Raw genomic sequence first — 27,652 nt, forward strand, 5'->3', positions numbered from 1 at the left:
CAACAATGATAACATTAATAATGATGATGGTAACAATTATAATGATGATGTGTTTACTCTGTGGCTCAAAGCCTGTTTTAACAAGACATATGGCATGAGCAAGTGAACGTAATGTCAGGAGTTGTTTTCAGAACTGAGTTAAGGTTTGTGCTGGCAGCAAAAATCCCTATATACTGGATCACTCAGAATGAAGCTTATATGTCCCTATGGCTAATGGGTTCATTTGACTAGGCCAAACTACAAACAAAACAAAAATATAACAAAAACTGAGAACTGATAAATTCATTATTTTAGAACAGAAGCAGACTTTAAGAAGTAAGTGACACTGGAGCTTACAGCAGTCTTGTCTACAAATGATTAAAAGCAAAATCAATGTTAAAACATTATCCAAGAAAAAACAATAAGTAGAAAAAAAAAGAAAAAAAAAAGACAACAACAACCCCCCTCCCCTCCCCCTCCCCAAGTTTTCAACTAGAAGGCACTACTGCTTTCATTCTGTTTGGAAATATACAACAGGGCAGTCACTGATGTCAGGAGAGAAGAAAAAAAGAAAAAGTTAAATGCATGGGGTACAAGATTCACACAGTAATTCATCCATCCAGGTTTACAAGAAAACAAAAAAAACAGAAAAAAGGGGAAAAAATCAACTTTTTTTTCTTTATGATGCCGCTGTTGGCAAATGCAGTGAAGATGAAACAATCTGCATTCCACAAAGATGTTTTCTGACTTGAATATTATACGGCATAATGTACCCAAAGAAATGCAATGATTTATATATATATATATATATATATATATATATATATATATATATACTAAAATGTAAGTCTGAATGAAAATGAAACACCTGGTGACACTGACATAGCTGGAATGAATGAAAGTATTCACAACATCACATACACTGGTACTTTTTTTTTTTTTTTTTTTTTTTGACAGTTACTGAAAAATCACCTCCACTGCCAAACTGTGTTCACAAACAAAATTTTTTTTAAATCCTGGAATACATCAATCTCATTAAACAACTGAAAATACTGAGATTAACACCCAGTTATCAGCCTCCCAAAGAATTGGTTTAAACACACACAGACAGACCTGGGTAAAATACAGATACACAACGACTCTTGACTTTCACGTCTCTTATTCACCGTTCTTTCCCATTCACGCAAACACAGCCAGCAGTACTTACACAACACTATTTGCTGCTTACCCATAAATGTAATACAAGTCCACACTGTTTACTGTTTACCCATAAACGTAATACAAGTCCACACTGTTCACTGTTTACCCATAAATGTAATACAAATCCACATTGTTTACCCATAAACATAACGCAAATCCACATTGTTTACCCATAAACATAATACAAATCCACACTGTTTACTGCTTACCCATAAACGTAATACAAGTCCACACTGTTCACTGTTTACCCATAAACGTAATACAAATCCACACTGTTTACTGCTTACCCATAAACGTAATACAAATCCACACTGTTTACTGTTTACCCATAAACGTAATACAAATCCACACTGTTTACTGCTTACCCATAAATGTAATACAAATCCACACTGTTTACTGCTTAAACATAAACGTAATACAAATCCACACTGTTTACTGTTTACCCATAAACGCAATACAAATCCACACTGTTTACTGCTTACCCATAAATGTAATACAAATCCACACTGTTTACTGCTTACCCATAAACATAATACAAATCCACACTGTTCACTGCTTTCCCATAAACGTAATACAAATCCACACTGTTCACTGTTTACCCATAAACGTAATACAAGTCCATACTGTTTACTGCTTACCTATAAACTTAATACAAGTCCACACTGTTTACTATTTACCCATAAAATTAATACAAATCCACACTGTTTACTGCTTAAACATAAACGTAATACAAGTCCATACTGTTTACTGTTTACCCATAAACGTAATACAAATCCACACTGTTCACCCATAAACGTAATACAAGTCCATACTGTTTACTGATTACCCATAAACGTAATACAAATCCACACTGTTCACTGTTTACCCATAAATCTAATACAAGTCCACACTGTTCACTGCTTACCCATAAACGTAATACAAGTCCACACTGTTTACTGCTTACTCATAACAAAATACCCCAGGGAAAAAGAAACTCATGCCTAGTAGACATAAAAATGCAGCGTGTATTAACGTGTTCCATATTTCACAGAGTAGACATAAAAATGCAGCGTGTGTTAACGTGTACCATATTTCACAGACTATGAAATAGTGGGGTTTTTTTTCTAAACTTCGAACCATGCGGCCTATAATACGGTGTAAGTAATATATGATTAAAATCTGCCGAATTGCTGTTTATGAATCATATCAAGGTCGATCTTTGCACCAGAAAGTATGATGTTCAGAAGTGATGAAAATAAACGAAACCTTTTCTGTGAATAAAAAATAAAATAAAATAAAATAAAAATTAAGAAAAAAAATTAAAAAGCTCAGAAACAATACATTAGGAACAGGGTGGATTTCAGAAAGCAGACACCAACAGATCAGACGACACGATATGTGACGCGAATTCACAGAATGACGTCAAGGCTCCAACATGGACTTCAACATGGCTTTGCTAGCAACAGCAATTGGCCCATCAATACTTCACTGTATGTTTACCCTTTTGGTGTGCTCCTTGTGTATAGTTAAGATTGGGAATCTTTAAAATCTGGAAGAAGCGTCTAATAATCAGAAGCGCCATGTAGTTGGTAAAAATATGGTGGCTTGAAATCATTGCAGGGGGCCTCCACCACAACTTACACTTTACAGCTAAAATCTATCGACAACAGTTTAAAAGGTTAAGGGTATGGGACACTGCACATCTGTGCAAACAACAAGTTAAAAGGTTATGGGTACAGAATTCCGCACATGTGCACAAACATCGGAGAGGAATGTAAAGATGAAAAAGCAAGAGTTTCGATGGATGGTGATGCTGCATCATAACGGATCAAAGATGTAAGAAGAGGGGAAATCAAATTTTGGATTTTCAAGTCGACTAACATTTTCTTCTTCTTCTTCTTTTTTTTTTTTTTTTTTTTTTTTTAAGATTTAAACTTTTTTTTTTAAATCAAAATAAAAGGAAAACATGACAAAGATTTCTCCATAATGTAAATGAAGAAACAACAAGACTACAATAAGAAAGATGGACTATGAACGTCTCAAAGATGGACTGTGAACGTACACAAACGAAAAGAGGAAATCAAATCTCCACCAAATTGATGAAGAGATGTTTGTTTCGCCATGCATTAATTCATTTCAGATAAACCTGGACTGTTTACAGCTTTGGCTGTTTAATAATAATAATAATAATAATGGTATTTATATAGCGCTGAATCATGTGCAGAGACAAATCAAAGCGCTTTCGCACCAGTCATTCACATGCATGTTTCATAGAAATGTCAAATTTCTGTCATCATTTGGATAGAGTTCGCTGAAATCATAGTCTCAAATAATGGGAAAACATCCATGGAAGATCAGAGGGATTTATTTTATTTTATATTTAACTGAAATTGTTCTCATGGAAAAAAAAAAAAAGTTTCCTTGGAAGCTGAATATGTGTGCCCTTCCGTCTTACACTTTTGACCCTCCCACACTTGCGTTGCGAATGGAAAGAAGACAGCTATGATCACGAGAGAGGCTGACTGCTGCATTAAACGGTCAGGCACCTATAGGCCTCTGTTTGGTCATTGCGGGGAGTTCAGTCCTTTCCCAGTCTTGTAGTTGGGATATGATTTAGTTCTGCTTCTGACCAGTGTTCTAACGGCAGAGACGGCGCCTTTTGCTGATGGAGCTGCTAAGGTTTTGGGGGGATGTGGCTGGCGGTGTGTTGAATATGGACGATATTCGTATTTGTATTTGTATTACTCTTTTTGTCACAACAGATTTCTGTGTGCAATTCGGGCTGCTCCAGAAAGAGTGCGTTGATTCACTGACAGCACCACCAATTTTTTTTGGTCTTTTTTCTGCCTGCAATTTTATTTGTTTGCCTACCAAAGTGGATTTTTATACAGAATTTTGCCAGGAACAACCCTTCTGTTGCCGTGGGTTCTTTTACATGCGCTAAATGCATGCTGCACACGGGACCTCGGTTTACCGTTTCATCCGAATGACTAGCCACCAGACCACTACTCAAGGTCTAGTGGAGGGGGAGAAAATACTGACAACTGCTGGCGTGATTCGAAAAATCTTAGTCGTTCATTGAATCAACAGCTGTACATAACTGTGATCCAACATAGATCAAACATAGCATCAAGTTAAACATCACAAAAGATAAAAAAATTCTTCCGGACAAATTATAATAAGCAAACATGGCATCAAGTTAAACATAACTAGAAGCAAAAAAACAACAACAAAAAACTAACAGTTCTCTCTCTCTCTCTCTCTATTCGATGACTAGGAACAAAGATAAGTGTGAGATACTGGTGTGGGATTGTCAATGCCAGGGTCACAGGTGTGTGGCAGAGTGGTTAGTGATGGCTGCTGTCGTCGAGGTGATGACGGAATCACAGGTGTGTGGCAGAGTGGTTAGTGATGACTGCTGTCGTCAAGGTGATGATAGAATCACAGGTGTGTGGCAGAGTGGTTAGTGATGACTGCTGTCGTCCAGGTGATGAGGGAATCACAGGTGTGTGGCAGAGTGGTTAGTGATGACTGCTGTCGTCCAGGTGATGACGGAATCACAGGTGTGTGGCAGAGTGGTTAGTGATGACTGCTGTCGTCAAGGTAATGATAGAATCACAGGTGAGTGACAGAGTGGTTAGTGATGGCTGCTGTCGTCAAGGTGATGATAGAATCACAGGTGAGTGACAGAGTGGTTAGTGATGGCTGCTGTCGTCCAGGTGATGACGGAATCACAGGTGTGTGGCAGAGTGGTTAGTGATGGCTGCTGTCGTCCAGTCTGTTCATGCACTGAGTCCCACTCTCCTCATTTCTTCTTTCCCTGCTGCAATGCCTTGATGTCCTGCACACACACACACACACACACACACAATCACATGCAGAACACACACACACACATGTACACACACACACACCACACATACACACATGTACACACACACACATAACACATGCACACACAAACATACACATGTACACACACACACACACACACAAAAACACACACACACAATCACATGCAGAACACACACACACATGTACACACACACACACACACCACACATACACACATGTACACACACACACACACACCACATGCACACACAAACACACACATGTACACACACACACACCACATATGCACAGACACATGAACACACACATAATCACACACATACAAACACAAAAGAACACATACATAATCACACACACAACACACAGACACATGCACAACACACACACACACACATGAACAGACACGCACACTCAAAAGCACACACGCACACACACATGTGCACACACACTCCCCCCCCACCCCCCCGCCCCCCTGCACCCCCCCACACACATACAGAAACACACAATCAGCTTGAAATACAACCTCCAAACCATAAAAAGTAAAATGCACATTTTTATAATACAAAACTAAAAACAACATCCAAAATATTTCAGTCAGGTGCATGTACAAGATCTCCAATGGAATAAACACATCCTTTGGAAAATTCTCACAATGAGCAAACTTACTGCTGCTATGACTGCACATGCCACCTGACCCAGATACTCACGTCTATAAGAATTCCCTTCAGTTTATCGTAAGCGACGTCCACATCGTCATTGACAATGATGTGGTCATAGGAACCTGGCTGGTCGGCTGCAAAGGAAAATAATCCACTTTCACATCTTATTCAGTGTGATTAAAGAGAAATGTGCTATCAACAACCATTTACCTGAAGATGTAGTCATCAGCCCCGTCTTTATGTACTGTGTCATGTGCGGCTTATGTTCAAACGTGTGTGTGTGTGCGTGCGTGCGTGCGTGTGTGCCTGTCTGTCTGTCTATCTATCTATCTAATAAACAGAGCCAGACTGCTTTCTGTTTTCTGTTTTTCATTGGGGGGGGGAAAAAAATCAACCAAGAACCCCGGAAAATTCCAATAGGTAAAAAGAACCCCGACCCCAACCCCACTCCACACCCCCCCCCCCACCTCCCCTCCCCCCCAAAAAAATAAAAACACACAGCCACACTACTCAAAAGTAGGGAATATGTGAATGGGATAGGCATGGTGTATTTGTGTCTGAGCATTTGTGTTTATTGTGTGTGTGTGTGTGAGAGAGAGAGAGAGAGTGTGTGTGAGTGTTTGTGTGTGTGTGTGTGTGAAATAGAAATGCAATTGTGTATTTCATTATCACAATATTCTTGCGTATATATATCCATTTTGTTGTTGTTGTTGTTGTTGCTTTTCATCCACTTGTTTCTTCTCTCTCTCTCTCTCTCCCCCTCTCTCTCTCTATCTCTCTCTTTCTCTGCCCCCTGCCCTCTCCCTCCCTCCATTTTTTCTATTTTTTCATTGATGGCTTGATGTAAAAAAAATAAATAAATAAAAAAAGAAGCAATTGTTGCTTATTCAATTTGCCACATGAAATAAAATCTTGACCTGACCTGACTACCCCACACCATCCCTTCCACCTCACCATAGTCCAGAGCTTCCTGAGCCGTGTCCAGACGTTTCTGGAGACTGTCGGCAGATTCCGTGCCACGACCCTGCAACCTTGACCTCTGCACAAAGCAAAACAACAAAAGGCATAATGAAAGTAAAAAGTCACTGCATGAGAACTGCACCAAGCTCTGAGCCCTTTGCAAACACAGAGTCATTTGCACAACAGGCTGCCCTACACATGGGTCGAGCCGACTGACATCTGCCAGTGGGCGCTCATCATTTGTTTCCTGTGTCATTCAATCAGGTTTCAGTCATACACACATATATATATATATATATATATATATATATATATATATATATATATATATATATATATACAACCATACAGACATGTGACAGTTCACGTGTATGACCATTTTGTTTATTTACCTCGCAACGTATGCAGCCATACTCCGTTTTGGGGGGCATACGGGGGTGCATGCTGGGTAATGTTCTTGTTTCCATAATTCACCCAAGTGCTGACATCGATTACAGGATCTTTATCCTGCATATTTGAACTTCTGTGTGTGTATAAACATGCGAATCTGGTTCAGGCACTAGCAGGTCTGCACACATGTTGACCTGGGAGATCGGAAAAATCTCCCCCCCTTTACCCACCAGGTGGCGTCACTGAGATTCGATCCCCTCAGACTGAAAGTGCAAGGCTTTAACCACTAGGCTATTGCCCCAAGCTCCATGGCTCCAGAGAGGGCTGGCAGAGGACAACGTGATTCATCAGACAAGCTGGACTGATACTGTGAAGAAACGAACAAGAAGAAGAATTATTATTATACATAATCATGTGACCTGTTGGAAGGCATAATTAGACAAACAACAAGGACGCCAAGGAGTCGACAGACAGAAAGAAATACGAAAAAACTTAGCTGTATGCAGAGCACAGGAACAGGTGTCGAGATGGCTGCCAGAAAAAGAGGGTGCTAGCTAGCCGGACAGAGGGGAGGTTACCTGCTTCCGGGAGGTTATCAGCCGTAGTTGCTCTCTTTTTCTCCGCATAGGCGGATAGTAGTTTGCACAGGACAGGAATGTCAGACCCCTGCCGGAGTCTGCACTAGTTGGGTCACGGTTAAGTATGTGTAATTAAAAATACATTTATTACAATCAACAGGGAGGGTTTGCAGGCCACGTTCATGGGGAACCCTTCATCACTTGCGGAGCGAGAAGCAGGGCATGACATCATGGGCAGCCCACCACTGTGACTCACTTCTCTCAGTTTGCACTGCCTTTTTTCAGACAACTTTTCGGACGAGTTTATAAATGGATGGGTTTGAATACGTAATGGCAGAGATGTGACAAGAAACACACACTAAGCAAACACGGAACACAAAAACAAATAATGGGTGACATCATAAAACCAAATATTTCTTGTAAACTTGCAAAAATAGTCACTGAAAATCAAAATCCTATCATCAGGATAGTGAGATTTCCATGACAAAATTAGACTTTCACTAGTTTCAGTGACCAAGAAAGAACAAGTAATGGAGACGCCCAGGCGTAAGCAGTTCTCGCTAAAAAAAAAATAACCAGGGAATCTCCACAAAAATCAGATGAAAGAGGGTCTGCAACCCCCCCCCCCCCCTCGCCCCCCCACCCACCCCTGCACCCCCCATCCCTCCCCTCACCCTTCCCATCATCATTATCCACTGATCCTTACCAGGGCCTCCAGGGAGGGCGGTTTGATGAAAACGAAGCGGGGTGCAGGGGTCATGCCGGCGGCCTTGATGCTCTTGACCCCATTGATCTCCACGTCCAGAAAGCACAGCCGTCCTGACGCCAAGATGTCGTGCACCGACTTCTTGCTGCCACAGCACCACAGTCACACACCATCAATGATAACAATAATGATATCATCATCATAATCATAAGCAATGAATGGTATCTGCAATAATGACGGGCGCAAACACCGAGTGCTTAAAGCACTAGACTTTCAGTCGGAGGGTCCCAGGTTTGAAACTCAGTAACGGTGGTTGGTGGGTAAAGGGTGGAGATTTTTTCCGATCTCCCAGGTCAACATAAGTGTTCAGACCTGCTTGTGCCTGAACCCCCTTCATGTGTACACGCACGCAGACGATCAAATACGCACGTAAAAGATCCTGAAATCCATGTCAGCGTTCGGTGGGTTATGGAAACAAGAACATACCCAGCATGCACACCCCTGAAAACGGAGTATGGCTGCCTACATGGCGGGGTAAACATACATGTAAAAGCCCACTCATGTACATACGAGTGAACGTGAGAGTTGCAGCCCACAAACTAAGAAGAAGAATCTGTAATAATAATAATAATGATTGGCATTTGTATAGCGCATTTCTCTTTTCTTTTTTTTCTTTTTTTTCGTAGTCTGTGACTCCCCACGTTCACTGATGTGCACGGTTATGATCAAAAAGCTGATCATCAAAGGTTAAGTAATCATTTATTTTATCCTATTTGTTCATTTGAAAAGTCACTACAAAATGCTGCTTTTGACACAATCCAATTTTCTAATTTACTCACTGATTCTGCTACTTTCAACAGTTGCAACAAAACCTAAGAGGGAAACCAAGGGAAAACAATGAAGTGGTTGCCATGTATAGTATATGTATGAACAAATAATGTGAAATGCATTGAATGAAAAAGTTCAGTCAGATTATAACAGTACAGTACAATGTAATTTCTGATTCATTCTCTTTTGTGAAATTGATCACACACACACATATATATATGCACACAAACACACACACATGTGCACACAAACACACACATACATGCACGAGTAAACACAGTGATATACATATAAATACACAAATGCACTCATAAATGTGGAGTTATGGCCTAGAGGTAATGCGTCCGCCTAGGAAGCGAGAGAATCTGAGCGTGCTGGTTCAAATCACGGCTCAGCCGCCGATATTTTCTCCCCCTCCACTAGACCTTGAGTGGTGGTATGGACACTAGTCATTCGGATGAGACGATAAACCGAGGTCCCGTGTGCAGCATGCACATAGCGCACGTAAAAGAACCCACGGCAACAAAAGGGTTGTTCCTGGCAAAATTCTGTAGAAAAATCCACTTGGATAGGAAAAACAAATAAAACTGCACGCAGGAAAAAATACAAAAAAACATGGGTGGTGCTGTAGTATAGCGACGCGCTCTCCCTGGGGAGAGCAACCCGAATTTCACACAGAGAAATCTGTTGTGATAAAAAGAAATACAAATACAAATACAAATAAACAACACACACACACACACACACCACACACATGCACACACACACACACACACACACACACACACAGATACCCATCACTCGTACCAATAGGATACAATAAAATAAAAAATAAAAAAAATTAAAAAAACATGGATCACACAACACACCACACCTCAGTGGTTAACACACACAAAGAAAACCATGCACGGTCTCACCTCGTTCCGTAGCGGTTTCCAGAAAACTGAGCATGTTCCAAAAACCCTTTGTCAGCAATCAGTTTTTCAAAATCCTCCATCGTCACAAAATAATAATCTGGAAACAGTGGAAGCAAAAGACACTTGCTTGGCCCAGAGCTGTGTAGAGAATATATTCCTATACAGGTAAACACATATTAATGATAAATGATAAAAATAATAATAATAATAATGGTAATTGCATATGTGTTTGTGTGCCTGTCTATAAGTTTATGTTCGCGATAAAGTGTGTGTGTGTGTGTGTGTGTGCGCTTGTGTGTGCTTGCGTGTGTGTGTGTGTGTGTGTGTGTGTGTGTGTGTGTGTGTGCGTGTGTATGTATTTATGTACGTATGTATGTATATATGTATGAATGTATCTATGCCAGTATGCATGCATGTATTATCTATGTATGTATAAATGTATGTGTGTATGGATATCAAATGATATGAATTTGGAGTTTGGTGTTGTTTTGCTTTTTTTTTTTCCTGGTCGTATGTCTTTATTTCTGTTTGGATGTTAAAAAATGAAATCATAAAGTTTCAGCAAAAAATAAATAATAATATTAAAGATAATAATAATATACTACTACTAATTTTGATAATGAATTATAATGATGATAATAATGATAATAACAACGGCCACTCATAATACACTCTACCTCTGTATCACAGGGGCCCAGCGTGCTGACAATTAACATCCTCTTCTTCTTCTTCTGTGTTCGTGGGCTGCAAATCCCACGTTCACTCGCATATACGCGAGTGGGCTTTTACGTGTATGACCGTTTTTACCCCACCATGTAGGCAGCCATACTCCGCTTTCGGGGGGTGTGCATGCTGGGTATGTTCCTGTTTCCATAACCCACCGAACACCGACATGGATTACAGGATCTTTAACGTGCGTATTTGATCTTCTGCTTGCGTATACACACGAAGGGGGTTCAGGCACTGGCAGGTCTGCATATATGTTGACCTGGGAGATCGGAAAAATCTCAACCCTTTACCCACCAGGCGCCGTCACCGTGATTCGAACCTGGGACCCACAGATTGACAGTCCAACGCTTTAACCACTCGGCTATTGTGCCCGTCGACAATTAACATCAATATGGAGGAGGATATGGTTACAAAAAAATGAACACTACAGGCACAATAATCAAGACTTTATTATCATTTTTTCCTAAAATATTCTCACCCCCTCCAAAACCAAGCAACTCTCATCTATTCTTTGATAAGACAGACAGATCCCCCCCCCCTCCCCTTCCCCCCCCCCCCCCCCCCCCCCCCCCCTCCTCACCCCCTCCCCTCCTCTTCCCTTTATAGACACCCGGAGACAATTTTTTTTCACTGCTGATGAATGTTAACTTGATCACTGTAAGTGTAACTCGTTGGGTGGCCTGCCAGTCATTATTATTATTATTTTTGTTGTTGTTGGTGGTGGTGGTGGTGGTTGTTTTTAGGAAAGATCTTTCTCCCTTTTTTTCAGTAGTATTTCAGTTTTGCTATGTGAAAATAGGTTGACGCTTTCGCCCATGTCATAAGGACCTCATGGCCAATGACATTCCTGTTTTGCCGCTATAGGTGACGTAAGTTGACAAGACAGTTCAATGCTACATCAAGGATTCATGTCAAATGGGCTCGCCAACATCAAGGATTCATGTTAAATGGTGTCGTCAACATCAAGGATTCATGTTAAATGGACTCATCAACATCAAGGATTCATGTTAAATGGACACGTCAACATCAAGGATTCATGTCAAATGGACTCTCCAACATCAAGGATTCATGTCAAATGGACTCTCCAACATCAAGGATTCATGTCAAATGGACTCTCCAACATCAAGGATTCATGTTAAATGGACTCGTCAACATCAAGGATTCATGTCAAATGGACTCGTCAACATCAAGGATTCATGTCAAATGGACTCGTCAACATCAAGGATTCATGTCAAATGGACTCGTCTGCATAAAGGATTCATGTTAAATGGACTCTCCAACATCAAGGATTCATGTCAAAATGGACCGTTTTTCACATTGTGACAAGCCTCAGCCTAGAGGTAACGTGTCCACCTAGGAAGCCAAAGAATCTGAGCGCGCTGGTTCGAATCTCAGCTCAGCCTCCGATTTTCTCCCCCTCCACTAGACCTTGAATGGTGGTCTGGACTCCAGTTATTCGGATGAGACGATAAACCGAGGTCCCATGTTCAGCATGCACTTAGCGCACGTGAAAGAGAAAGAACCCACGGCAACAAAAGGGTTGTTCCTGGCAAAATTCTGTAGAAAAATCTACTTCGGTAGGAAAAACAAAACTGCACGCAGGAAAAAATACAAAAAAAAAAAGGGTGGCGCTGTAGTGTAGCAACGTGCTCTTCATGGGGAGAGCAGCCCGAATTTCACACAAAGTAATCTGTTGTGATAAAAAGAAATACAAAAACAAATATTTGGCGCTGGGGGGTGTTTTTTGTTTTGTTTTTTTGTTGTTGTTTTTTTCCCTAAACATAGAAACTTGGTGGCGAAAGAGTTAAAGTGTCCAGTGTCTGTCTGTCTGTCCCTTTATCTTTGTCTAGGAATGGTTCCCATCACTCTCACCTTTTCCATTCTCTTCCCCTGGTCTTGGTTTCCGTGTTGTGTCTGAGGAAAAAAAAAAGGGACAACAAATTAATAAAATAAAATGAGGTAAAATGAAATAAATAAGATAAAACAAAAAACAAAACAAAACAAAAAAAACCCCACCAATAACTGCTTTTCTTTCTGAACAGATTTCTCCTCTATTTCTTTCTGGGTTTTTTTGTTTGTTTGTTTGTTTTTTGTAAAACTTTGATTGTCTTTACCTTAACAGTGTACAAAAGAAGGGGGGAAAGAAAGAAGAAAAAAGAATTATAACCAATACCCATAAATAAAAAAAATAATTGAATAAGACCACAACTACGTCATTAGTACACAAATAAATGACTAATAACCAGATATACAAATGAATAAGCAAACAAGTAAATTCACTGACCAGATTTTAATCAATATCACGTGTGATGCTTACTGTGACCTACATATACATATTACCAAAAATACAAACACATATTATTACATACAACAGCAACTAATGTAGTATACAGACTACAGAAAACACGGTCTTCAGTGCCTTGCCTGAGGACAGCCATTAGGCCTTCTCCTTTGTCAAGCAAGTTCATCTATTTCTATAAATAAATAATGAACACGCAAAACATTGATTCGTTTCCTCCTGTGGGCAAAAAAACTGCCAAGGTCTTGTTGTGTGGGTGGGGAAGGGGGCGGGTAGGGAAGAAGGGGGGAGGGAGTGAGGGGGGCAGTGTGTGTGGTGTGTGTGTGTGTGTGTGTGAGTGTGTGTGTGTGTGTGTGTGTGTGTTTCTGTTTACAAAGACTATTCAATTTCTCTTCTCAAAACTGTGTAAGGACAGGGATATGGAAAAAAGGAGAGAACGAGACTGATTAAAGAGACAAAGTTTCACAAAGAGACAGAGAGACAAAGGGGGGTGGGAAGGGGGGGGGGCTGGAGCGTGGGGGGGTGGGGGGGGTGGAGAGTCTGTGAGGGTGTGGGTTCGATATCTATATAGATAGATAGACAGACAGACAGACAGATAGACAGACTGATAGACAAATAGATAGATAGATAGATAGATAGATAGATAGACAGTCAGACAGACAGATAGATAGATAGATAGTTAGATAGACAGATAGATAGATAGACAGTCAGACAGACAGATAGATAGATAGATAGATAGATAGATCAACAGGAACAGAAAGACATAACAGGGAAAAATGCATGAGAAGACAGACCTATACTAAGAGAGAGCAAGAGAGACAGACAGACAGACAGACAGACAGTCAGAGGCATAGATTACAGACAGCAAGAGAGCGACAGAATGCTGAACAGGAAGAGAGTCCGGAAGAAGAAAGGTCAGAAAAAGAGAGAAATGTAATTCAATACACAGACCAATGGAGAATCATTGACAGAATCTACACCATGATACACCACGCTAAAAGGGCAATTCAATGTCAGCTGTTACACACCAACAGCTGTTCTCCATACACAGAGTAATTATGCCACATGTCGTAGGTCAAATTACATCTGAACCAGGGTGTTGGCTGACATTATTTCCAGCAGTCCCCAACAACTTCTAAACAATCTGAGTGAGAAAATGCACAGTGAATAAATAAGCGTGAAGGAGATTGTGTGTGTGAGTATATACTGGTACATGCTCAGAAAACAAGACCCTCCCCCCCAAAAAAAATATTTAACCCTTTGAGCCCTGACCACCGCTTTGCCAGTGGTGGGGAGGGGTGGCATAATGCCTGGCCACCGGTTGAGCGGTGCGTAAACACTTGTGTTGTGTTTTGCTATTGGTTGACTTATATTGAAGAGCCAATCAGAAAAACCGTAATATTCTGACGTCAGCGAACATAGTACCTACATTGCCGCGCCTTTTCACTGTGTTTTATGCATGTGCTTTGGATAAAAAAGATCGATTTCTACCATGAAGCATGCAGAGTCTCAACCTGACATGCCTCCTTTGATCAACTGATTTTGCATGCTCAGATTCATTTTCAGCATCACTATCTGTGGCAAAATCAGCTGATTTGAATTCCACTTCACTATCAGAGTAATCATTGTCATACTCTACTTCCGATAAATCATCAAGCATATCAATTACTTGCTGCGTTGTGTACAGTTGTTTTCTCGCATGTTTTGTCCCTGATTTCTGCCCTGACGGGCCAGGTTGAGACTCTGCACGCTTCAAGTGTTTACCCACCACTCAACCGGTGGCTGGGCATTATGTCATTTTTCTCTGCCACCGGTTAAGCGGTGGTCAGGGCTCAAAGGGTTAAATACCAATTATTTGCAAATTTTGGCTCAGGAGCTCAGGCAGAAGGGTTAAAATTGCTCAGGAACTCAGGACTCAAAGGGTTAAGGCTTTCTTGAAAACAATAATAGGTGACTGGACCAGCAAGGCAGAAAATTAAAAAAAAAAAAGGAAGAGACGATGGAAAGAAGAAAGACAGAGAGAAACAGAGTGACAGAAAAAGAGGAAATTTCTGTCACAGAATTTCCAGAAAGTGGGGGGAACTGTTTGTACTGAAAGAGCCCCCTCGCTTTCCCACAGGGGAACCCAACTGAAACTACTACTAGTAATAATAATAATAATAACAGTAATATTAGCAATAAACAATAATCTATTAATAATAATATTGATAATGATCATAGTAATGATAAGAAAATAATAATAATAATAATAATGATGTTGATAATCATAATTATGACTATGATGATAATGATAATAATAACAAAAACAACAGCAATAATGGAGACAGAAGCTAGCGCCTCCCAGCCAGGGAGCTTACAAGCAGCATTCACAATAAAAAAAAAATTTTAAGTTTTAAACATACGTAAAAATATAAGCAATCAAGTACACCATACATGAACAAGTGTGTACACGCACACACACAACCAGCAAGAAGCCCATTAGTCAGCAAGATGGAAGGCAGAAAGGAAGAGACGTGTTTTGAAGGACTCTCTTGACGGGCGCAATAGCCGAGTGGTTAAAGCGCTGGACTTTCAATCTGAGGGTCCCGGGTTCGAATCATGGTGACGGCGCCTGGTGGGTAAAGGGTGGAGATTTTTACGATCTCCCAGGTCAACATATGTGCAGACCTGCTAGTGCCTGAACCTCCTTCGTGTGTGAATGCAAGCAGAATATCAAATACGCACGTTAAAGATCCTGTAATCCATGTCAGCGTTCAGTGGGTTATGGAAACAAGAACATACCCAGCATGCACACCCCCGAAAGCGGAGTATGGCTGCCTACATGGCGGGGTAAAAACGGTCATGCACGTAAAAGCCCACTCGTGTACATGCGAGTGAATGTGGGAGTTGCAGCCCACGAACGCAGAAGAAAAAGAAGAAGAAGAAGGACTTTCTTAAAGTGAACTAGAGAATCAATGTTATGGACAGAGAAATGCACTTTGTTCCATACTACTGGGCCATGATAGGAGAAAGAACGCTGACCTTGGAGATTTTTGGGTTTTTTGAGGCATTGTAAACACACTGGGGATTCAGGAGAACCCAGGAGTATTGACAGAAAATAAGTCACAAAGGTATGTGGCTGCAGTATGGTTTGTGACATCAAAACACATGGTAACTAGTTGTGATCTATCCCACAAGTGATGGGCAGCCAGTGGAGTTTCTCAAGCTGAGGGGTTACATGAGTTGGTCCGGATGGTCTAAATACAGGGTTCACAAAAAGTTTAGGACCACTTCACAGATGCTGGCAGAATGTTTAAAAGATGATTAAAATCGTGCAGGCTACACAGGGTTTACCACTGGCCTCTCACTGGGTACATTAACGGCCGTTTCAGGCACATGTCCACCATAAACAGCTTGGAAAAAGCATCTGAAAAAATCCATGTTTCAGCCAATAATTTACCATCATTCAGCGACTAAAAACAACAGCTTTGTTTTTTTCATTGTTTAAAAAAAAAAGAAAGGAAGTAAATGTGCAAGAAAACACCTCTGGTAATGAGTAATACTCATTATCATGGCCACATTCACCACCGTTTGTCAGGGAAATTCATCATCATTTTACACCTGATGCCCCCCCCCCCCCCAAAAAAAAAACAAGAAAACTGCACAAGTTTCTTAGAGGTGGACTGCCAGCACTGGGACTGAGACAGACGAATCCAGGTGTGACTGTGTACGGGGGGACTCCGAATGAGTGATGTGGGAGTAATGTTTTATCTTCTTCAGTTTAACGCCTATTCACTATAAGTGTTTTTAGACGGAAAGGAGTCAAGTAGTGGATAAAGGAAAGGGAGTGCATGTGAATATTAGTGTAAAAAAGGGTTCATGTTATGTATCAGAGGAAAGGTAGATTATTATAAGAAAAAGTCTAAAGAGATTGTGGTGTGTATTGAATGAGATGTCATGGGGGGGGGGGGGGGGGGGGGGGTGGGGGGGGGGGGAGAATATGTATATGCATATCAACAAGTATTAACCTACAACAATGTAAATATAAATAACAACATTAATTGTAATACATCAAAGGAGGATACCAACTGGACTGGAGTTTAAAATTTCTGAAAACATTCTAAGCAATGAATAATCATTCAAAATCTTTTCAGTGGCTAAAGAAATATTGGAAGAAAAGTCATCAATTACATCTTTTGGAATTAACTGTCTTATGCTCGGACAATGAACGAGTAGATGGCTTACAGTTATTTGCTTACCGCATATACTTTTTATATTTTTTGAAAATTTTGTACGAAAGGCATTTAAACGAATTCTATACATTAGACTTGTAACTTGTCTTGAATGTGCTGTGGGAGTAATGTGCCACTGAAACGGTGCAGATGATGGGGCAGCAGGGGAAAAAAAAAAAAAGAGAAAAAAAAAAGAAGAAAAGTTTCTAAGTGGTCCCTAACTTTTTGTGACCCATGTATCACCAGCCTTGGAGCACCTACGCGACACACTGAAGGCGAAGCAGTCTGGGAACTCGGTGAAGAGGCGATTGAGGAGGGTGCTCTTGCCGCTGCCGGAGGGGCCGCTGATGACCACGGGGCGAATGGACGACGCCATGCTGCTGGTCTGGAACTCTCTACACTTGATACCTTGACCTGGGGAACAGCAAGCATGCGCACTGTCATTCATTGTGAAACACTTTACTTTTGATAAAATCATAGACTGGGACACCATAACCTTGATATATTGGCCTGTGGAATGACAAACATGCACACTATCTTTCACTGCGAGACACATTAGTGTTGACTAAATCATGGACTGGGACACCATAACCTTGATATATTGGCCTGTTAAATGACAAACATGCACACTATCTTTCACTGCGAGACACATTAGTGTTGACTAAATCATGGACTGTGACACCGTCACCTTGATATATTGGCCTGTGGAATGACAAACATGCACACTATCTTTCACTGCGAGACACATTAGTCTTGACTAAATCATGGATGGGCGCAATAGCTGAGTGGTTAAAGCATTGGATTGTCAATCTGAGGGTCCCGGATTCAAATCACGGTGACGGCGCCTGGTGGGTAAAGGGTGGAGATTTTTACGATCTCCCTGGTCAACATATGTGCAGGCCTGCTAGTGCGTGAACCCCCTTCGTGTGTATACGCAAGCAGAACATCAAATACGCACATTAAAGATCCTGTAATCCATGTGAGCGTTCGGTGGGTTATGGAAACAAGAACATACCCAGCATGCACACCCCCGAAAACGGAGTATGGCTGCCTACATGGCGGGGTAAAAACGGTCATACACGTAAAAGCCCACTCGTGTGCATACGAGTGAACGCAGAAGAAGAAGAAGAAGACTAAAACAGGCACACTATCTTTCACTGCGAGACACATTAGTGTTGACTAAATCATGGACTGGGACACTGTCACCTTAACAGTTGCTTGTGCAATGACATGCACATGGTGGAATGTGAAATCTGTTTCAACGAGACAAATTTTGCTTGAGCACAGGGTCAATGAGTTCTGTGGTGAAACTGACTTTGCCAAACAGAAGTAATGCGGTCCAAAGAGGAAGAAGGCCAAAGGAAAAATGGTGACCGACATCCTGACAGATAAGTTACAGTCGCAGTCAGATGACAGCCTCCCGCTGATCAACAGTACTCAGCAACAGCAGTCAAAGGGTTAAATAAAGCAACTGTTGAACTGCAACATATGGAGTGATGGCCTAGAGGTAACGCACCTACCTAGGAAGTTAGAGAATCTGAGTGCGCTGGTTCGAATCTCAGCTCAGCCGCCCATATTTTATCCCCCTCCACTAGAGCCTTGAGTGGTGGTCTGGACGCTAGTCATTCGGATGAGACGATAAACTGAGGTCCCATGTGCAGCATGCACTTAGCGCACGTAAATGAACCCACAGCAACAAAAGGGTTGTTCCTGGCAATATTCTGTAGAAAAATCCACTTCGATATATACAGACAGAGAGAGACAGAGAGAGAGAGAGAGAGAGAAAGACACAGAGCAGAAGAAAACAAGAGCATATAATACAACTGAACAACCCTTCCCTTATTTCAAAATAGATTTGCAAAGATATATAAAGAAAAAAATTATTTAAAAAAAAATCAATAAATGATCTATAAAAGTGGAAAAAGAAAAAGTTGGAAGATGTTATATATACATGCATACATAATAATAATAATAATAATGGTACTTATATAGCGCTGAATCTTGTGCATAAACAAATCAAAGCGCTTTCGCACCAGTCATTCTCACGCACGCATAACTCTAAAACTGAAAAACAAAAAAAAAAACAAAAAAAAACAAAAACAACCCAACTAAAAACAAGGAAGAGGCAGGGAAGGGAGGCTATTTTGGGAAGAGGTGGGTTTTAAGGCCAGACTTGAAAGAGCTGAGTGTGGAGACTTGAAGAAGCGAAAGAGGAAGTTCATTCCAATTGCAAGGTCCAGAGACAGAGAAAGAACGGTGGCCAACAGTCGAGAGTTTGAATCTGGGTATGTGTAAGTGGAGTGGATCCGAAGCTGATCGTAGTGAGCGAGATGGAGTGTAGAGGTGAAGGCAGCCACAGAAATACGAAGGGGCTGATTTGTGAATACATTTGTAGCATAGAGTGCTGATCTTGTACTTTATTCGGTGTGAGACAGGGAGCCAGCTGAACACATACATACACACACACATATATATACATATATATATATATCCTTTTCTCCACTCTACTCTCGATGCAAATCCTCAGACCTATCATATCATCAGAATTTTGCTCTATCAAAGCAGCAACAACAACAACAACAACCAACAACTACCTGCCAAGCTGAAGCAACAGCAGACAGAAGACCTACAACCTGTCCCGCTCAGCAGCCCACAACTTGAGGCGATCCCCGCCTCTCCGCACACTGATCACACAGGGCAGCTACAGAAGAACTGGCAGCGCATCTTCCCCCCCCCCCCCCCGTCCCCCCCCCCCCCCCCCCCCCCCCCCCCCCCCCCCCACAATCTCCTTCCTCAGGAGTAGCCCTACAAGTATGCAGCAGCTGAACACCGAAACATATTGATTTTTCCCCCCTCTCTCCCTCCCTCTCTCTCCCCTGTCAGCACACTTTGATCCTCATGGCAAACCCTTATCACGCTGTGTGTGTACAGCAAAGCTGGCTGAGTTCACTTTTTTTTTTGGTTTAATCAGTTTCTACATGTGTCTTGGAAGCTGAAGTTTGACATCAGTTTCAGTTTCTCAAGGAGGCGTCACTACGTTCAGACAAATCCATATACACGCTACACCACGTCTGCTAGGCAGATGCCTGACCAGTAGCATAACCCAATGAGCTTAGTCAGACCTTGAGTACGTGTGTCCAGATGAGGCAATAATTAGGGTCTGGCATGCAGTGTGCGCTTAGTGCTCATAAGAAATATGTGTATAAAACACATCAAACGATGAAAGTTGTCCCCAGCAAAATTCTGTCACAAAACCCACTCTCATAAGAAATTTTTTTTAAAAAAAGCAAAAAAAAAAGCATTGATATATAATTGTAATATTATTAATATACACATGTTATGCATGTGAGTGTGTGTGTGTGTGTGTGTGTGCATGCGTGCGCATGTGTATGCGTGTGTGTGCCTGTAAATGTACACGTGAATCCTTACTACATCTGTGCACATATCTGAGTGTTCATACTACTACTTCTTTTCCTTTTTAAAAATGTTTGCTGTTTTTCATGCTTGCAATGCATGATCACATTGGAAATGACAGCTAACATGTGTTAAAATGTATCATGTACAGGCTAAAGGTTAAAAAGGATCAAGATACCAGAGCCTTTCACCCTTTTACCACCAGTCAATTTAGAGTACAAAATTCCATTGTGGTATAAATACAGAAAAGACAGTGGCTAAGAATAGCTCAGGATTCCCCCTGCGATGTATAGAAAATATGGCCTATTCTAGCACTGAACATTAAGAGCAGTAGATTCATGGATAACAGACCAATGAATGGTCACCTTTCAGTGACATGGGTCCTCTACCAAGCCTGTGCATAAATGCGAGCTTGGCGGTGAAAGGGTTAACAGCCATCAGGGCAGTGAATTCATATTCACAGAGTCTAGGGCTTGGCACAGAAAGGTGATGCCCAATTCTCTCCTTCCACTGCTTTAGTTTAACCCTTTGAGCCCTGAGTTCCTGAGCAATTTTAACTTTCTGCCTGAGCTCCTGAGCCAAAATTTGCAAATAATTGGTATCAAACCCTTTGAGCCCTGACCACCGCTTTACCGGTGGCAGAGAAAAATGACATAATGCCCAGCCACCTGTTGAGTGGTGCGTAAACACTTGAAGTGTGCAGTCTCAACCTGGACCGTCAGGGCAGAAATCAGGGACAAAACATGTGAGAAAACAACTGTACACAACGCAGCAAGTAACTGATATGCTTGATGATTTATCGGAAGTAGAGTATGACAATGATTACTCTGATAGTGAAGTGAAATTCGAATCGGACGATTTTGCTACAGATAGTGATGTTGAAAATGAATCTGAGCATGCAGAATCAGTTGATCAAAGGAGGCATGTCAGGTTGAGACTCTGCACGCTTCATGGTAGAAATTGATCTTTTTTATCCAAAGCACATGCACAGTAAGGGGGCGCGGCAATGTTGGTACTGCGTTCGCTGGCATCGGAATATTACGGTTTTTCTGATTGGCTCTTCAATATAAGTCAACGAACAGCAAAACACGACACAAGTGTTTACACACCACTCAACCGGTGGCCAGGCATTATGCCACCCCTCCCCACCACCGGCAAAGCGGTGGTCAGGGCTCAAAGGGTTAAGAAGTTGAACCCTCCCCACATGAAACCAGGTACCCATCACACCTGGACACAGTGAGGACAATCAGCGTAAAACACCTTTCCCCAGGGACGCAAGACCATGCCGTGATGGGACCCACAGGCCTGATCACTGGTGAACACTGGATCAGACGTCCTAACCAGTTCTGCCTCGCGCTGGGACTATACAGCGTAGAAGCGTGTCCCTCAGGTGGCGGATGGGGGAGCCCTCCCTTTGGGGGTTGCACTAAATGATATGGAATAAGGTGCCATGGACCCACATAGTCTTGGAGAAGGACAACAAACCCGGGCAGATGGAGTCCATTAGTCTCAGCAGGCAGTCCTTCCAAGAGAAGGAAAACTCCCAAGAGAAAACCCGGCCAACTGTAAACCGTTACCAGAACAGGAGATCACCGAAGACGGCGCCACAGTGGCCTCTCTAAGGGGCGTGATCTAGTCGAAACCGGCTGTGCACACACTCTACGACACATGGCTACGCAGACAACGACAGCCAGTTCTGCCACAGCACCTCATTACGTGTACCCATGCAGAAGGAGTGTGTATCTGCACTGCAGAAAGGATGGGACTTGTGGACAGCACCAGGTCCATCAAATTAATCAGTGGACGTTATTGATCTCTTCCATCGGATAAAACTCCCGCTAATGATGATGTGAGTCCACCTGGCCCGGGCCGGGATCAATCACTGGGGAAAGTTTAAGGGATCTTCAAAGGCACAGGTCTCTGCGCTCACGGAAGCTTAACCGGACTTCAGAATTGATTTTGATGTTATTATTATCATAACTTTTTTTTTAACTCACTCAGTACGGCCAGCCCTCTCTTCTCCTCTACACAGACCCCTCAGATGTCCAGTGGGTGTCTCAATGACCCAACCTTTAGCTTCCATCGTCAGAATTGTGGTATTCTTTGTCAACATTCACCTCTTCAGTATAAGAGCCTTCCGCTTGCAATATTTTGATGGTGGTAATTGTGGTGAAACGCTGTTAACGTCGTCTCTTTCGCCGTTCGTATGGAAAGAGTTCATGTATGAAAGGGTCCACGCTTATTTCCTCTGCATGTGTTTGCGCATGTGTGTGGGGGGGTGGGGTGGGGGGGGGGGTGTACTTTGGTGTGTGTCACTGTGTGAGTGTGTGTGTGTGTCTGAGTGTGTGTTCTTGTGTGCTTTGTGTCTGACTGACATATCATTGTAAAGTGGTATGAGAGGTTTGAATGGACTATCATTATTATCATTATCATTATATTACTAAAGATTTATGGATACTTTAAAATAGAATTAGAAAAAAAATTCTGAAGTTTCTGGGTTTGCTGAAGCTTAACAAGACTAAAGATTTTTTTTTTTTTTTAAATTCTAGTTTACGTTTTTTGTTCATTTGCTTTTTGTTCAGGATTCTCTGTAAATTGTAAGATGTTTTCTGTTCTGTAAACGAATTATTCATTTCACATAATTCAAAGATATTCTTTTCAATATACATGATTCACTGACATATGGAATGAATTATCAAAATGTGAAAACAATTTAATAATGCAGCATCCCTGGAGTAAAAAAAAAAAAAAAAAAAAAAAAGCATAAAAAAAACCAACAACAACAACAAAAATTAGCGAACGCACTGAACTTTTCAGCAAAGATCATGAAAAATTCATACATTTATAATCAGTTTGTTAACAACTGACAAGGCTGGAGCAAATGCATTATATACATGTATACTCATGACAAATACAGCACATTTGCCCTTCAGCATCTCCAGCGGGCGTGGATGGCTGCTGGAAGGACACAGGAACACACAGTGCCCCAGGACACCACGACGTCCTCCTAATTAACGACAGAAGATGCCCTCCATCTCTCCAATCAAATCACAAGCTCACGCTAACGATGATGTAAACCCACCTAACCCTGACTGAGATCAATCACTGGGGGAAAGTTTATGAGAGGCTTCAAAGGCACAGTCTCTGCGATCGGTGAAGCTTAACTTATTTTTTTCTGATGTTAAAACCCTTTTTATAATTATACTTTTTTTTTGTAAGGCGTGTCTCTCTGTGTGTGTGTGTGTGTGTGTGTGTGTGTGTGTGTGTGTGTGTGTGTGTGTGTGTGTGAACTCCATAACAGCTGAAACTTGGTGAAGTGAGATCAGTCTGGCATCAATTTCAACTATAAATGTGTATTTCCTACATTTTGTGTCCTTTTAAATGATGTAACTGATGTTGATGAACAAAAGTAACTTGGAAAAAGTACAAGTAAAGAATGATAACTGACACCCTGACCTGCAAACTCTGTTTTATTTCAGTGAGGTAACATCATACTTGTCAGAAGTAGTAAAGGGGTATAATCTTTTTAAGAATTTTCTGTTCCCTGATTAATTCATTAATCATCAACACAGCAATGTACCCAGCAGAGCAATAGGAAACTGCTTTTGATAACTCTACTTCTAAAGCACACAAACTTGTTTCTGAGATCCAGTTGACTTTTTTCTTGTCTTTGTTTTGTTAGGACCAATAAGTTGACATATGTTCTATATTGTTTTATTTTTAACCACTCATACAATTTTAAACACACACACACACACACACACACACACACACACCATAGCATTTAACAATGTACACACTATTATTCATAAAGAGTTAAAATTATTTGCAAAATAACAAGTATATATATATATATGTGTGTGTGTGTGTGTGTGTGTGTGTGTGTGTGTGTGTGTGTGTGTGTGTGTGTGTGTGTGTGTGCGTGCAAGTGTGTGCATGCCTAAAAACAACGATAAAACATAAGTTTTACAATGATATTCAAAGCATTCTGACAATGGCAGATAGTGGAGTTTAGAAAAGAAAAGAAAAAAATGTGTGTGTGTGTGTGTGTGAGTGTGTGTGTGTGTGTGTGTGTGTGTGTGTGTGTGCGTGTGTGTGTGATTTTGATAGAAAATCCGCATCAAGTCTGTGCACTACAATTACCTCTCTCTTCTCTTTACACTTGTCAGTCATGTAATGGCCGGCTGTGATCCAAAAAAAAAAAAAAAAAGAAGTAATTTTCCCCCCTGGGTGACATCACAATCAATCACAGGCCATATTGATCGTCAGGACTTCAGAAACAGTATGTGGTCCACTGTTGCCATGGAAATGGTCTCTGGGAGACAGTCTTCAATACTCATTGTGATTCCCATCGGCTACAATTCACATCTTATATAATCACTCTGATAAGAGAAAATAGTAATCAAACTGAAATGGCAGGTTTGTGTACTATTAATCTTACATTTCTTCAAAAGTAGTCAATGGCCTGAATGGTAAAACTGCAAATGGTTTTCTTTATCTATAAAAGTTTTGTTCTGTTTTCAGAATGGTGTCCTGGAAGAGGTTTTAACTTGTATTCCAAAAATCTGTTTTGCTTTCTTAATCATATTCTGTGAACGGTGTGAATTGATACTGAGACTAAGACTGAGAGAGAGAGAGAGAGAAAGGGAGAGAGAGAGAGAGAGAGAGAGAAAGGGAGAGAAAGGGAGAGAGAGAGAGAGAAAGGGAAAGAGAGAGAAAGAGAAAGGGGGAGAGAGAGAGAAAGGGAGAGAGAGAGAGAGAAAGGTAGAGAGAGAGAAAGGGAGAGAGAGAGAGAAAGGGAGAGAGAGAAAGAGAGAAAGGGAGAGAGAAAGGGAGAAACAGAGGTGGGGAGGAGGGGGAAGGGGGTGGGGGGCAACTGGGGGGTGCGGGAGGGGCGGGGGGAGGGGCTAAGATGTGAAAAAGAGAAAATCAGTTTTAAAAAGCTCAACCAATATGAATCCATCCACCCATCCATAATCATCTCTGTGTGTGTGTGTGTGTGTGTGTGTGTGTGTGTGTGTGTGAATCTATATCTAACACTGAACCTATCCACTGTGTGTGTGGCTGTGTGTTGCTGCGGGTGAGAGTGTGTCTGTGTGTGTTTGTATCTTTGTGTGAGAGAGAGAGTGTGTGTGAGAGAGAGGGGGGGCCAAGTGGGGGGGCGGGGGGGAGAGAGAAAGTGTATGTGTGAATGTGTGTGTGTGTGTGTGTGTGTGTGTGTGTGTGTGTGTATGTGTGTGTGTGTGTGTTCGCTAAAATTTCATCTTGATTTTGATTACATTTTGTTTTAAATCTCATGTGCTTGGAGACATTGGGTGGACATGGGGGGAGGAAGGGTGAAAATATTCATAACTTAGTTTAAACATTTTTTTTTTTTTTTAATCTTGCTGATTTTGGTTTTGCAGCAGACTGATCTTCAGATCACAATCACTATCTGCCAGTTTTGGTACAATAATTCATAATAACTGTTGAAATGATGGGTACCATAGCTGAATAGTTATAACAATGGACTGTTAATCTGAGAGCAGTGGGTTCAGTCCCAGTATAAGAGTCTCAACAAACTAAAATGGACTAGTCTTTTCAACACACATCACAACTCTTATGTGATACTTAAGGTGGAAGTCTTTTTTTTCTGATCCCCCAGAGCAATGGTGCAATACACATGCAGATCTGTATATATTGCCTTAATTTTAATGAAGTTAATCCCCTATGTTTGTATATGTGCTGAAAACCACATATTTAAAGGTCCTGAAATCCAGCCATCAGATCTGAGTTCAATGGGCTATAACGGAAACACAAAAATACCCAGTATGCATACCCTTGAAAACGAAATATGGTTGCCTACATGGCTGTCTGTACAAGAGGGGTACCGCTTACTAGAAAAAGCATCATGGAGCAAAGTCAGGGAAGTATACCAGCAAAATGGCAAAGTTTTAAATAAAAGTATAAATAATATTCAACAACCGGAATCTATCAATCAATCAAATACATTCAGTAATTTAATCAGATTAAGGCAAATTCAGGCATTATCAAACAGGATAAAGCTGAACGCTTTTATAACAAAGTTCAGCAGAGATGTTTAATGCATATGTGGAGAATCTATTTCTAGCAAACACATACTCTTTGAATGTCTGATTCTTAAATCGTTTTTACCAAACTTCTTGGAAAATTCTTGTGAATGTATGTTTGACAATTCCAAGATGTTATCTGCTATTGCAGAAGGTTTGCTATATAGTCCAACTGGACATTTGTTATAGTTGTTACAGTTGATTGATGTTAGCGTTTCCTTCTATATTACGCCTATGTCTCCCCTTTTAATGTTTTATTTTTTCCAATGCTCTGTATCTTTGCCCATCACACACACACATGCGCATACACGCGCACACACACATACGCCCAATACTGTTCCCACCACCACGCCCCGTCCTCCACCCTCCACCCCCCACCCCCCGCAGACCAACATGCAAAAGCCGACTCGTAGCCATCAATCTGACCACAGACACTTATAATTATCTCTAGTGTCTGTGATCTGACGAATGAAAGTGAGAGTTGAAGCTCATGCAGAATCCTGGAGAACTAAGAAGAAGAAATTGAAGCATATGATAAAAACATTATCAAAGATATTTTATTTGATTGGCGGCACGTGTTTGTAAATCATTGGATGAATGAATGCGTGCGACAAACGAAAGTACAGTTGATACAGCCTGATCCTACAGCCTGCTCTCAATCGATCACTAGCATAACGGCAACATGATACAATACTGGGTCTAAGGATGGCTAACTTACCGCAACTGATCGTTTGACACCGTCTGTCTTCTCTGATCAGCCGACTCACTGGACAGCACGCGGTCGGCGACCGAAGAAGACCACATTTAAACAGTGGTGTTGCCACAACTCGAAGACCATGCATTTTCACGCACGGAAAAACGTGGTTCTAGAAGTGGACCT

The 27,652-nt window shown here is 41.3% G+C and overlaps 1 protein-coding gene across 1 annotated transcript; it reads right to left on the reverse strand.

Moving 5' to 3' along the window:
• Positions 1–796: 796 nt before the first annotated feature.
• On the reverse strand, positions 797–27,612 carry LOC143293045 (uncharacterized). The gene is made up of 8 exons (XM_076603875.1): positions 27,491–27,612; positions 17,552–17,704; positions 12,653–12,694; positions 10,052–10,148; positions 8,307–8,451; positions 6,627–6,711; positions 5,721–5,806; positions 797–4,999 (listed from the first exon to the last, which is right to left on the reverse strand). Exons 2-8 carry the CDS (start codon positions 17,664–17,666, stop codon positions 4,964–4,966), a joined length of 606 nt encoding a protein of 201 aa, XP_076459990.1. The 5' UTR covers positions 17,667–17,704; positions 27,491–27,612; the 3' UTR covers positions 797–4,963.
• Between the last annotated feature and the right edge of the window lie 40 nt (positions 27,613–27,652).

The sequence above is a fragment of the Babylonia areolata genome, chromosome 18 (assembly GCF_041734735.1).
Source record: "Babylonia areolata isolate BAREFJ2019XMU chromosome 18, ASM4173473v1, whole genome shotgun sequence".
Lineage (NCBI taxonomy): Eukaryota > Metazoa > Mollusca > Gastropoda > Neogastropoda > Buccinidae > Babylonia > Babylonia areolata.